The sequence below is a fragment of the Balaenoptera borealis genome, assembly GCF_965194805.1.
Source record: "Balaenoptera borealis genome assembly, chromosome: 1".
In the NCBI taxonomy this organism is placed as follows: Eukaryota; Metazoa; Chordata; class Mammalia; order Artiodactyla; family Balaenopteridae; genus Balaenoptera; species Balaenoptera borealis.
In genome coordinates, this window is record NC_138860.1 from 40,866,641 (window position 1) to 40,879,403 (window position 12,763).

Here is a 12,763-nt window from a genome sequence, read left to right on the forward strand (position 1 = left end):
TTATAATGCTGGTTTTTATGTGGCTTTGAGTTAAGAGTCTGACCTTAATTCTACATGATCTTACAGGTCCACTTCTCAATACTGCCACACTAAGTTTGGTCTGGTAGTACAGATTCTCAAGAGAAAGAATTTGATTGACTCAGTGTGGGTCACATGTCCACTTCTGAATCACTTATGGCCTGGAATTAGTCACTTGGTACAAACTTGGCTGCAGAGACCTCCCTCTTTAGTAGGGGATATGGGGATACTCACAGGGCCTCATATTTGTTTATCATAATACCAACTACATCTGTGCCAATATGGACAGAGTAAAAGCAACCTGTGGTCTCTTCCACAGTCTGAGAATTCAGATGTTTTGGAACATAGGTGAAGTGACAGCATCTAAGGGAAAACAGATAGCTGTCCTGATTTACATCAATTTTCTATTTCATAATTAACTTTTTCATTGAACATACCATCAAGTTTTCCATGCAACATTAAGTTCACCAACACCTCAGACAGCAACTCCACCCCCTATGTTTCCTCCCTTCTCATTGCCCAGGTGCAAGAAAGGGAAACCACTCCCTTCCCCATTGCTCTTTGATCTCATCCCCCCCACAAGGCTAACCTTACAGAAAGCAGATAGGCTGAGTGATGTCATTTAAGGTAGACTCTCCTTTTCACCCAGAGTGAAGGAGATCTTGCATAAGTTTTCCTAAATCACTGGGACAACTTCTCATCAGCTGACTTAAAAATCTTCAGACTGACAGTGTAGAAGTTACATTAGGGAAAGTTACACTGAGTAACTTATGGGAGATATGTCCTTTGTAATACCTATATTATAGAAATGATTGATTATGAAATGTGTCAGATATGCATAAGTTATACTTGATTTGACACTTAACTCTGCTCTGTCTTCACAGCTCAGGCAGCATGGTTATCAGCTTAAAACTTTAAAAAAAGGGAAGGCAAAAAGACCTCTACATAGGAGCTAAAGTGACCTTCAAAAATGTAAACCAATCCATGTCAGTCCTCTGCTTAAAGACTTTCAAGGTCTTCCCAATGAATGCACTTTGCATAAATCCAAACTTCTTGTCCCAACAAGGCTGTATTTGATCTAGCCCCGTCTGCCTCATGTGAGCTTCTAAAAGCTGTTTTGTTCCCTAATATAGCCCCAAGTCTGAGTGCCTAACACAGTGTAGGTGATCAGTAAATATTTGTTGAATGACTTAATGGCTATCATATGAATGATGATTTTCCTGTGTTACTAACTACATCCTAAATGAACAGAGTTAAGTCAGCTTTAAAAGAGCATCCATTTATTCCTAGAGAGATCAGAAACAAGTTGCTTACTGCCATGCTTGCTCAAAATGCTCAGAACAAAGTGCAATGGTTATAAACATATAACAGATTATAAATGGCAGCATTTCCCAAGTGTATTTCTTGACACTAGTGCTACAGATATTTCTTTATAATGGAGTTCAAGTATCACATCTGTATATCTAACTGCCTACCCAACATCTCCATCTGGATGTCTAAGAGACCTCTCAAATTTAACAGTCTCAAACTGATCTGATTTTCATCCGCTCAGTAAATGGCAATACATACTTCCAGTAGCTCAGACCAAAAACCTCTGAGTTTCTCCTGACCACTTAACTCTCACATTCTCATCTAGTTCATTAGCTACTCTTGTTGGCTCTACCTTCAAAATATATACAGACTCTCAGCACTTCACACAGCCTCACTGTAACCACCCTGGCCCAAGCCACTGTTCTCTTCTCCCTGGATTGTTGATACAACTGCCCCCTCACTACAGTAGTCCCTCAGTATCTGTGGCGCATCCATGCATTCAAGTAACCCCACATCAGATTCTACCTGTAAAATACTCACCCAAGGCACTGCTGGGAGGATTTAACACCATCACTTAGCATCTAGGACAGACACCTGGTTTACCACTCAATAGCCACCTATATATTTCTTACAGATCTGAAATATTCCTATTTCAATTTTTAAGTAGGAAAAATTGTGTTATATTTTTTCTTACTATAACTGCAAGTTTTTCGGAATTAAACACTTCTAGATTTCTCATTTCTTCAAAGTCCCATCCCAATTCTGTTCCACACCACTGCTCTACTGTCATTATGGGATGAGTCCACCTGGACCACAGTGGTAGAAAATGTCTTTACAGAATTAGTAGGAATATTAGATATCCAGACCTGCAACTCTTAAGAGGGTAATAAGGAAGGAAATATCAGAATGGGGAGGAAAAGATTATGTAGTGCATAAAAAACACATTTAATGTTATGACTTTATATTTTAGAGGGAAAAGTCCCCATAGATTTGTTGAGAAATCAAAGCTCAACATCATTTTCTTGGCTGATGGACCTGCACTAAAGATACTGTGACTCAACCAAAGGAATATCTCATTGGAGTGCTGTGGCATTTTTATGTTGATCAAAAGGAGTTAAAAGCTTTTTTAAAAAGTCTGAGAAACTCTTATCTAGACGAACCTGCTGTAAATGTTTACAGGTTAAAAAACAAACAAAATAAAGAGTCCCCAAAAAGTATAAGATAGTGTCAAGTCGGAGAGCTGGGAAGTGGCTCAAAGTGGACTTTAAGAAAAATCCTTCTAACCTCTAGTTCTTAATATATTACACATTGGTTGTAGTTAATTAAAACTTAACTGTATACCAGGTGGCAAAATGGTTCCCCATTCAATAAAAATCATTTAAGTACACTGAAAACAAAGGTTTCATTTTAATACTTGAGTTCTTTACTGACAAGTATTTGCCCTTGCCTCCCACATCCATATCTAAGAAAGAAGGCAAATCTCTTTTGCATTTAATAAAGGCTTCTTTTGCATACCATTATATCACAATATTTACAACAATCTTGCTAGCTCAATGGTACTTTACCCACTTTGCACAGAAAAAAAAACCAAGGTTAGGTTAACTTAGGTTAACTTAGGTGACCTGTCCATGATCATAAAATGAACGATATGAGAATTCAACTCAGTCTATCCAAAGCTCCTACTACTACACCAAGCTCCCACCACTCCAACTCCCGTAAGGAAATAGAACTCGTGGAATCCGTCTGCAGAGAATGAGCAGGGGCTCTGATTTTCGGATGGTCTTGGCCCTATTTTTAACCTGCCTAATAACCGGCAGGTAAGAGTTACAGAAATCACATGAATCGTTGTAAGTCGGTACAAGATTATTATTCAGCACTCTTGGTGAAGACCTGGTCTCAACTTAACATACTGAAAAATAATTTCACAATTTCAATTTATCATTTTTAGAAACTGCTTAGAAAATCGGGAGACTGCCCTCAAGTGGTCAAAACGGCCCCACTCGCTACTTTTTCACCTGTACGAGGCCAATCTAGCAACGCTGCAATTCCCTGGCAATCTCGCAAAGCGGCAAAAGCCCTGGACTCACCAAAAGCACGGGCGCCAGCGCCAGCCCCCGCCCCCGCCCTCGCCCCCGCCCCCGCCCCCGCCCCCGCCCAGGGAGGATAGGCGCATGCGCCTTCCCGGCTTCGCTCGAGGCTACCACCGCCTGGGGGCGCCACTTCCCCCCACATGCGTTTCACCCGCTCAGCCCGCTCTTTCGAATACCTTTGTCTAATTCCATAAGGGCAGAGTTAGCATCCAGCTCCTGTTCGCCATAGCCGGCATCTGCCAGAAAAGACTTAGTTGAGTTTGACGCCATGACCCGAATAGTTACTCGACTAGCCTATTCAGAAACATTGCAAACTCTGCCCCAGCACCGCCATCTTCCTCCACCACCTTCTCGCGGATTTTTCCTCCGCGCTCTGTCAAGCCGTGTTACGCATGCTCCCTGGTCTCCCAGCCGTTCGCCAGCGCCTCTGCGGCCCCCCGCGCAGGCGCTCAGGGAGCTCAGGAACTCTAGGTTCCCGCGGCTGGGAGAAAAGGAGGCGGGGATTCGAAGGGGGAAGTGACTCGGACGCGCCCGGACGCCGCGGCGGGAGCCAATCAGAGGGCGTGACGTCAGTTTGGCGGGGAGTTTGGTGGCCGGGGCTTACGGTGGCGGGAGTTGGAGGCAATAACTAGTCGTGTTCTAAGGGACGCCACATAAGATTTCTGCTGAATCTGGGGGCATTTCCACGGCTTCTCCCTCAGTTGAAAGTTTTCCTCCGGCCCAGATGCTCTTCAATTCGGTACTCCGTCAGCCCCAGTTTGGCGTCCCGAGAAATGGTGAGTAACGGCCCTAACCGCTGCCTGTTGCCGGCGGGATTCACCTCCCCCCGAACAACACCTCGGACCAACGCCGACTCCAGTTCTGTTTCCCAGCCGCCGAGTTCTCCCACAGCCAGAGTGAGTTCATGTTAGCGAAGAGTACTGAAAAAAGCTGCACTTTCGTGCTCTCGAGACACTTTTAGTCGTAATCGGGATTTTTTCAATTGTAGTGTAGGCTGATGGAGGGAGGGACGCTGAGTTAACTGGCCTCCATTACGGCTATGCCTGTTTTGCACATTAACTGGAAAACGCGTTCATTGGAGTATGTGTGGTTTTCTCAACAGCTATGTGAGATCGTCAAGACTCGTATTCATTGATTAATTCATTCATTTGTTGTGGAACCTTAGTGAGCCCTACTCTTTGCTATATATACCGGTGACTATGACCCGCTGTTAAGGAACTCAGTCAAGCAGAGAAGACAGAACATCTGCTTCTAGCATGGTCAGAATTTTTTCCTCCTGATTAATACATGGGCATAAAAACTCGTAGTTATAGAGCGAAAAATGCCCATAAGCACATTTCCCAGAAATGACCATTATTAATAGACTGAAGTATTTTATTCCAAGTGTTCTTCAATGCCAGAGGTAATAAGTATTGTTATTTACAGAAATGGGATAAAAATGTTTTGTTTCCTTAACGGTAAAACTTGGAAATACTTCCATGTTAGTGCATAGATATCTGATTTATTCTCTCCAGTTCTTGAAGTTCCTTAGGTTAAAACATTGGCAATAAGAATTTTGAGCTTAGGTTTGGGTGTCATCAACCTGAAACTTTCTGGTAAGTTTCTGATAAGGGAATTACTACCCAGACTAAGCTTGGCTGCAAATGAAATCTCATTCATTTAAAGATGGACTAGGTCTTTCCGCTTGAAGCCATGTGGAAAACAGGAAGAAAATAATGTGAGAAGTGAACTTTTTGTATTTAAGGCATAGGTCTAGGAGAAGGATATTGAGAAGGAGACTGGGGAGTAGTTCCTCCACTTCCTGCCTCCAATCTAAAACCCTACCATCCTTACCTCTTAGACAGTCTTTAAGTTATACTCTAAATGCTTCTCTTTCTGTCTCTCCTGTGACCTTGCTTAAGATACTTCTCTATCCTCTGTCATGAGTGTCAGTACAGCATGGTAGTTATGATCTCTGTCTTTGGAGTTAAACTTCCTGAGGTTTAATTCCACCTCCACTCCTTACTGAATCTGTGTGACTTGGAGCAAACTGTGTAGCCTTTGTTTTGTAACAGATTTTCTCCTAATTCTACATTCTGTCTGTCTACTTCCCTTTTCTCTCTCATTCACAAATACTTATCAGGGAGGGGTAAATTTTCCCCTCTACCCCTCTTGAGTATTTATGGCTGCACTAATAATAAAATTGACACAAGACAGATTAGCAAGAGAAAAACAAATTTTAATTCATGTACATGGAGGTCTCATAGAAATGGGACTAAGAAATGGCCAAAGCAAGGCAGCTTTTATACTTTTCAGACAAAAAAAAAAAAAAAACCAATGTACTTGTGAGGAATTGACAGGACAAAGAAACTTAGGTTTGGGATACTTACTAAGTGAAGAATCTAAACAGAGTTTGGGCTTCAGGTAGTAAAATAAAAGAAGTAACAAGGTTTGTTTACACAGGCTTCTTGGCTCTGAATTCCCAATCTCTGACGGATTAGGGTGACCTTCTACCTCCAGTTGCAAGGAGTGCACCTTTCATAAGAGATTTATTTCCTGCTTTTCAGGGAGACAGGGAGGTCAGAGTTTCCTTCTTGTGTCAGCTGCTTCTCAAGCAACTTCAATGCAAAATGATCAATATGCCATTGTGGCATGTTTTGAGACAGCCCACCCTGAGCCCCCAAATACTCATGCGTTGTTATGTGTTAGGCAGTGAAATTCATTCATTGTTATATATAATGCACTGAACTTTATAGGACCATCTTCTTCTTTCCCCTTCCATGAGGGTGTTCCATCCTAGGCCCCTTTTCTATTTCTACCTACTCCCATGGGTGATCATAGCTGTAACCAGGGTTTTTTTCTACTACTACCTGCAACCTTCCATTCCCTATACTTTACATCCATTCCTGTAAGAGTTGTATGAGCATCTTCATTCAGATGGTCAGTCCTGTAAGCATCTCAAACTCAAATACCCAAAACCGAACTCACTTTTTCCCCAAACCTGCTGTATTACCTATTTTAGGAAATGGTCTCATTATTTTAAACTGGTCTTCACAGTCAGAAACCTGAGAGTCAATCAGAATTCCTCCATTTTCCTCAAGATACGCATTCAGAGAAGTCCCCTTAAAATCTCTAATCCTTCCTCCTCGGTATCCCCACTGATTTTGCCTCTTCACCCTATCTTGGAGCTGTCCTATGCTTACCATTCTATTTCCCTAGGTTGGGCCATAATACGTTCTTGTCTGAACTGTAACAAGTCTCCCAAATGGCCTCTTAGTTTCCCTCTTTCCAGTTTATCCTCCACATTGCTGCCAATGATCTTTCTGAAATGGAAACTGATTACTCTTCTGTGTATTTTTAAATTGGTATCTGAAAGTTTTTATCATAAGTTTAAACAGATGCAAAGGATGTCATCTCTGGCCATATTGTGAGTGATGATCTTTTTAAATAAAAATGCTACTGCTACATCAGTCTTTAAAATGTATCTAATAGACTGTAAATACTGTAGTGATTTAATAATCACATCAATCATTTTTAAAAAGTATGAACTAATTCTAACTGCTAGATATTCTACATAGTTGTTTTTTCCCCTTGAGCTTATTACCACTTTATTTCTCCTACAGAATTTATCTTAATGTGATTTGATTTTAAGCTTGAAACGTCATTTTATTGATTACGCTATCTTATTTCTCTGTGTAAAAAAATATGTTTAAGTTGATGTTTTCTGTGATCATAAAGCTCTAAATGTTAAAAGTTTCTTCTGGGTTGACCTATCATTACTATTTTTAGTAGTATGTCGTTGATCAAAACAATATGGATTACTAATTTCAATAAATAATTAAGCAAAATAAAAATTTATTGAAAGTCTATGTTTTAAAGAGATGGATTTGGGTGTTTATGATGCCTTTATTAAAGGAGTTATCCAGTTGTCTCAATGGGGTCCCAGGAGTTTTTGTACCTTGAGTCAACGCAAGGTATAAGATTGGGTCATGGAAATGCCTTTCTTGAAAAGTGGAAGAAAGGTAGTGATGAAGAGGGGGAAAAGCTTCGACCTCGACATTGTAGACAGGTCAGTTTTAGAAATACATATATATATATGGAAGTTGAGTATCTGGAAATTAGTTCTCCGACAGCTCTCATTCTCCTTGAAAAATCTGCATGTAACCCCAGGGGCTTAAGTTGTGGGTTGAAGAAATAATAGGCTTTTCCAAATGAGTGTTGTGAGGGAAAGCATTACAAGCTCATGTTGGAAACAGAATAGAACAATAAGGATCCAAAAGTAGCTTACGGGGCTTGTCCATGAAGTGTGTGTTGTCACAATCACAGAGGTGGAGGGGTAAATAGGGACCAGTTACTAAGCCACATTAGGCCATTTGTTGGTGTTTGGATATAGTTTGTAGGCAATGAGACAGAGTTGAGGGGTCACTGTTTAATTGTAAAGAATTTAGGTCTCCAGAGCTTATCATCTTCAGTTCCACTTAAATTGTTCAAGATTCCTTTTGAATTCATGAGTTGTGATCATTAGTTTTTGGTTTTGTTTTTTTTAATCCCAAACTACAAGTGTATGTTTATATAACTTTAGAACAGAGGCTTTTGTTTTAAAATTCATTCTGTAGATGGATATTTGTGAACTCGACCACATAACGAATTATTGTATTCATATTCTTCTTTTAGTGGTCTTTAATGGCTTGTTTACAATCGTATCTGGCCTTAAGGTAATACCCCCAGGAATAATTACTAAATCTGGGTTGAATTTATTTGCCTCGTTTGCATTTCTTCAGGTTATTTCTATGAACATGCAAAACCAGATTTGTCTGAGGTTATATCAGGCTAAGATGTCTTCTCCAAATGGTATTTTTTTATGAAAAGTGAGAATTGAAAGTACCCTAAAGTATGAGTTTGTTAATTATTTAGACAGCTCTCTAGGTTGTAACTTCATTGTTTCCTCCCATGCTTACTAAACATTTGGTTCTCAGTAACTATATATTGAATGAATGTTTCTTTTATATATTTAAAATATGTTGACCCACATATCAAAATGATAAAACAAATCAAGATGGTTTACTATTTTTTTTAATTAATTAATTTATTTATTTATTTTTAGCTGTGTTGGGTCTTCGTTTCTGTGCGAGGGCTTTCTCTAGTTGCGGCGAGTGGGGGCCACTCTTCATTGCAATGCGCAGGCCTCTCACTATCGTGGCCTCTCTTGTTGTGGAGCACAGGCTCCAGACGCGCAGGCTCAGTAGTTGTGGCTCATGGGCCTAGTTGCTCCGCGGCACGTGGGATCTTCCCAGACCAGGGCTCGAACCCGTGTGCCCTGCATTAGCAGGCCGATTCTCAACCACTGCGCCACCAGGGAAACCCCAAGATGGTTTACTATTTTAGGACCATAGTACACATCAGCTTTCTGACCCATTAGCAGGCCGATTCTCAACCACTGCGCCACCAGGGAAACCCCAAGATGGTTTACTATTTTAGGACCATAGTACACATCAGCTTTCTGACCCAAGCGGAATAAACTTTCCCTCCACCTTGAATTTCTTCCTCTCTCGTATACTAGGGGCTACAGTAGGCACATTGACATACCTTATTTCCTTTAACTCTCTGACCATTGGCTTATGTGTGATGTTGCTGGTAACTTGAGTTTGCAGTAATGATTTTAAAACTCTGAAAACATAAAATTTTAATTGACGAGAATGGCAGTTTTAATGGCTGTGGTAGTCTTTGTGGTTGTGTTTTGTGATTGTCACCAAAGGATGGGGGAAGGGGTAAGATCTTTTCTAATGTGCAAAGGCCACTTGTTTCTTGCAGTCTTAAATGTATTGGCAAGAGTCTCCATTTAAGGTGATAAGTCCAAAGCTGTATCTCATCAGAAGCTGAGATTGCTCTTTCATTTTTTCCTTAGGACCCCTTAGGAAAATACCTGAAACTGTGTTCTAGAGGGCCATGGATAATGAGTGGATCTATACTTAAGTATATAAAGTTTTTAGAAATGAATTTATAACCTCTGCATTTGTAAAAAGTACTGAAATGTGATATATTGGAACTCTATAAGGAATTTTGTCTTACCTTAGGATGGTCTTCACAATACCCTCTACAGTCCCTTCTTACTGGTTATCAGTGCAACTATAATGATGAGCACACTTCTTATGGAGAAACAGGAGCCCCAGTTCCTCCTTTTGGATGCACCTTCTCTTCCGGTAAGGGAATTACTGTATAAGCTAGGTTTGGTCAGAAATGATCTATTTCACTCTTCAGAGGGAAAATATCTTGGGGTGTCTCCCTTTCAAGAAAAAGTAAATTAGATAGATGATAGAGTTTTTCTAATAACTGTTCTCCCCTGATTTATGAAATAGACTTTTCTTAATCTCTATGCATAATTACATATTTCTGCTAAGGGATAAGATTCTTATAGCACCATTTTTGTTTGTTTGTTTGTTTGTTTTTTTAACTGATATCAGGAAAGGGTTGCAAAGGTTCAGCCATCATGAAAACTTTTGCCCCTTTTGACCTGATTGAATCTGTCTCTTTCTACAATGCATTGGGGAACATATTAACAGAAATAGAGTACTTGTCCCTGCTGTTAAAAGTTTAAGAAAGGAAAAGTAAAAAATTGTGAAAAGGGAATATAAAATTAATAGGTTCAGCCTGCTGGTGGCCTGTATCGTATGCTTTTATTTGCCATGCCTATATCATATGCTTTTATTTGCTATTGGCCAGTACCACTTTTGTTTTGTTTAATTACCATGCTTTATTCAGCCCTTCTTTAAATAAGAGATTATTTGAGGATTGGTGTTTTTGAGTCACTTACTGAATTAGGTATTACGGCAAATTTTAAGCCATCTTTAATTCAGAAAAACCTCTCTACCATAGCAGATGCTATTTGGGTAGGATCATCTTACCTCTTTTCAAATAGATTGTAGCTATTCAGTTAATTTATATTATGTTGTTTATATAGATTTAAACTCAGCTTTAAATTTTTTTGTTACTCTTTATATATTTTATTCTTTATTTCTTATTTAGCTCCCAATATGGAGCATATACTAGCAGTTGCCAATGAAGAAGGCTTCGTTAGGTTATATAACACAGAATCACAAACCAGTAGAAAGAAGTGCGTCAAAGGTAAGTCGGGGTCTAAAATATTTGTTTGAACATTTTAAATTCATAAAGCCTCAAGGAAGTTGCTATTTGAATAAATTCTCAGTGATACTCACTTCTGATTAAGCCTGTTTAGGGGCCAGGCTGAAAGTAAATGGTGGACTGCCTTTCTGTCAATAACTGTTAACAGCAGCAAAGCCTTTACTGAAAGTTAAGAAAAATACATTTTAGGATTAAAAACAGTTTTTCTTTTAAAAAATTAAAATTTGTTATATTATACTTAATGTGGGGAAATGTTGCTTTAAAATATTTATATTGAACAAACATCTTCCATACATAAGGCAAAGTTCTACTGACCTTAGGAAGGTAATAATCTGGAACTAGTAAGTCAAGTGTTGAGGTAACTAAAGTAAAACAAAGGCTATAGATGATGTAGAGGAAATACAAAGAAAACGCCACAGGTGTCACAAAGAGCTCTTACGTATCAAAGAAGGTGAGGAAAATTTTTCATGAAGGATGGAACATTTGAGGCAGACTGTGGTATTTAGACCTGTGGAGGTGGAATAGGACACTATTCCAGGTGGAGAGAAAAGCATTAGTAAAAGCCTAGAGATAGGAAACCATAGGATATAATGAGCATATAGGGAGCGCTCCGGTTTGGTTGGAATAGGATATACAGAGAACAGTAAGAGATACGGCCAAAGCGAGCAGAATTTTGAATGTCAAACCAAAGTACTTTAAACTCCATTCAGAGAGCATGATGAAGATTTTTGAGAATGTTTCATAAAGATTCCATTTTAGAGAACATATACCCTCATGGAAAACAATCTGATATCAAACGGTAGTTTTATGGGGTAATGAAGGGAATGTGCTATGTGTGCAAGTCCACAGATTCTCTTTGGCCCATGGACCTTAGTGTGCTGACCACTGATGTTTTCACTACAGCTGTCAAGGCACTTCAACTGCTATTGGTATGGCTACCACAAGACATAGTTTAGACAGTTCACATTTCACCATTTTCTTTGTTTAGAATGGATGGCTCACTGGAATGCTGTCTTTGACCTGGCCTGGGTCCCTGGTGAACTTAAGCTTGTAAGTGACTTTCATTTTATTGGGATCTGGGTAAACACTGGTAAAGGGTTGCTTTATTAAACTGTGAAACCTTATTTTTGAAAGGTTACAGCAGCAGGTGATCAAACAGCCAAATTTTGGGATGTAAAAGCTGGTGAGCTGATTGGAACATGCAAAGGTCATCAGTGCAGCCTCAAGTCAGTTGCCTTTTCTAAGTTTGAGAAAGGTAGGTATATGCTTACCCTCTTTCATCTCCTTAACCTCTTTCATGGTGAAGTAATAGTAAGCTGTAATTGTTTCCACCCTTTCCCCTGTCAAAGATGCTCCTTTACCTACGTAGATGATCGATTCTTAATATGACTTGGAAACCTCAATGATATTAAGTTGGATTTTAGTCCCATTCTAATGGATATTATTTCCAGCTTGTCCCTGAAAGTGTCTTCAGAGAATTTTTTTCTATAATCTTGCAGATAAGGTAAAAATTCACAAATAGCCACAATCCCTCTGTTCAACTTTGAGTGGCCTTTGAGGTCGAAGCCTGTACTGGACACTGATTAACTCCATTTGTAAAATAGTTACTTTAACTCTACTTGTAAAATTTAAATGGAGTATGAGGCTGGGTGGGAAACCTGATAAACTGGACATGATTCTTTACCTAAAAAATTTACCACATAATTACTTTAAATGGCCCAGTTCCCTGGTATGTTTTCAACTGTTATTTACTCACAATTAATCTTTCTATATTAACTATTATAATGGAGAAGGGAGAAGGAAGATTTAAAGACGGCTATAATACAGACCAGTACTATAGTAGCCAGGGAAAAACTTAGCAGGGGTATCTTAATGAGCTCTTCATTTCTGTTTTTTTGTTTTCTTTTCTCCTTCCTCCATTTGTTTCTCACTAAATAAGAGTGAGACAACAAACATTCATCTCAAAGAAGTGGCTGATCAATCTGATTTTAATCTCAGAATAATAGAAATAAACAGTATAGTTTCCTTTATCATTAAAAAATATTCTATTTTTAAAAGGAATGTTTTTGTTTATTCACCTGAGCACTCAGGAGTACTAAACTGAGTTGTTGAGCTGGTTTGGACTTTAAAAAAAGGTCAGTTGGTTGCTGTTGAGACTGGAACCTTGAAGAGGAAATACATGACATAGTTTTTATCTCTGCATAACTTTTCATTAACACATCTAT

General features: G+C 39.3%; 2 protein-coding genes across 4 annotated transcripts in view; one reads left to right on the forward strand and one right to left on the reverse strand.

Moving 5' to 3' along the window:
* INTS7 (integrator complex subunit 7) overlaps window positions 1-3,880 on the reverse strand; it is an 88,211-nt gene extending 84,331 nt beyond the window's left edge. The window contains exon 1 of the mRNA XM_082399752.1: window positions 3,596-3,880. Within this exon, the coding sequence (XP_082255878.1) occupies window positions 3,596-3,689 (94 nt within the window). The 5' untranslated portion in view covers window positions 3,690-3,880. The remainder of the gene's footprint in view (window positions 1-3,595) is intronic.
* Window positions 3,881-3,980: 100 nt separating this feature from the next.
* The window catches only part of DTL (denticleless E3 ubiquitin protein ligase homolog), a 60,791-nt gene continuing 52,008 nt past the window's right edge, over window positions 3,981-12,763 (forward strand). For 2 of the 3 annotated variants that reach the window (XR_014246875.1, XM_082399934.1), the window contains exons 1-5: window positions 3,992-4,195; window positions 9,473-9,598; window positions 10,422-10,520; window positions 11,527-11,588; window positions 11,673-11,793. Coding sequence is in view for 2 of the 3 variants with exons in the window: in XM_082399934.1 (XP_082256060.1) it covers window positions 4,144-4,195; window positions 9,473-9,598; window positions 10,422-10,520; window positions 11,527-11,588; window positions 11,673-11,793 (460 nt within the window). In the remaining variant the exon portion in view is untranslated. Of the gene's footprint in view, window positions 4,196-9,472; window positions 9,599-10,421; window positions 10,521-11,526; window positions 11,589-11,672; window positions 11,794-12,763 lie in introns of all 3 variants that reach the window. The other variant, XM_082399933.1, reaches the window with a different exon arrangement.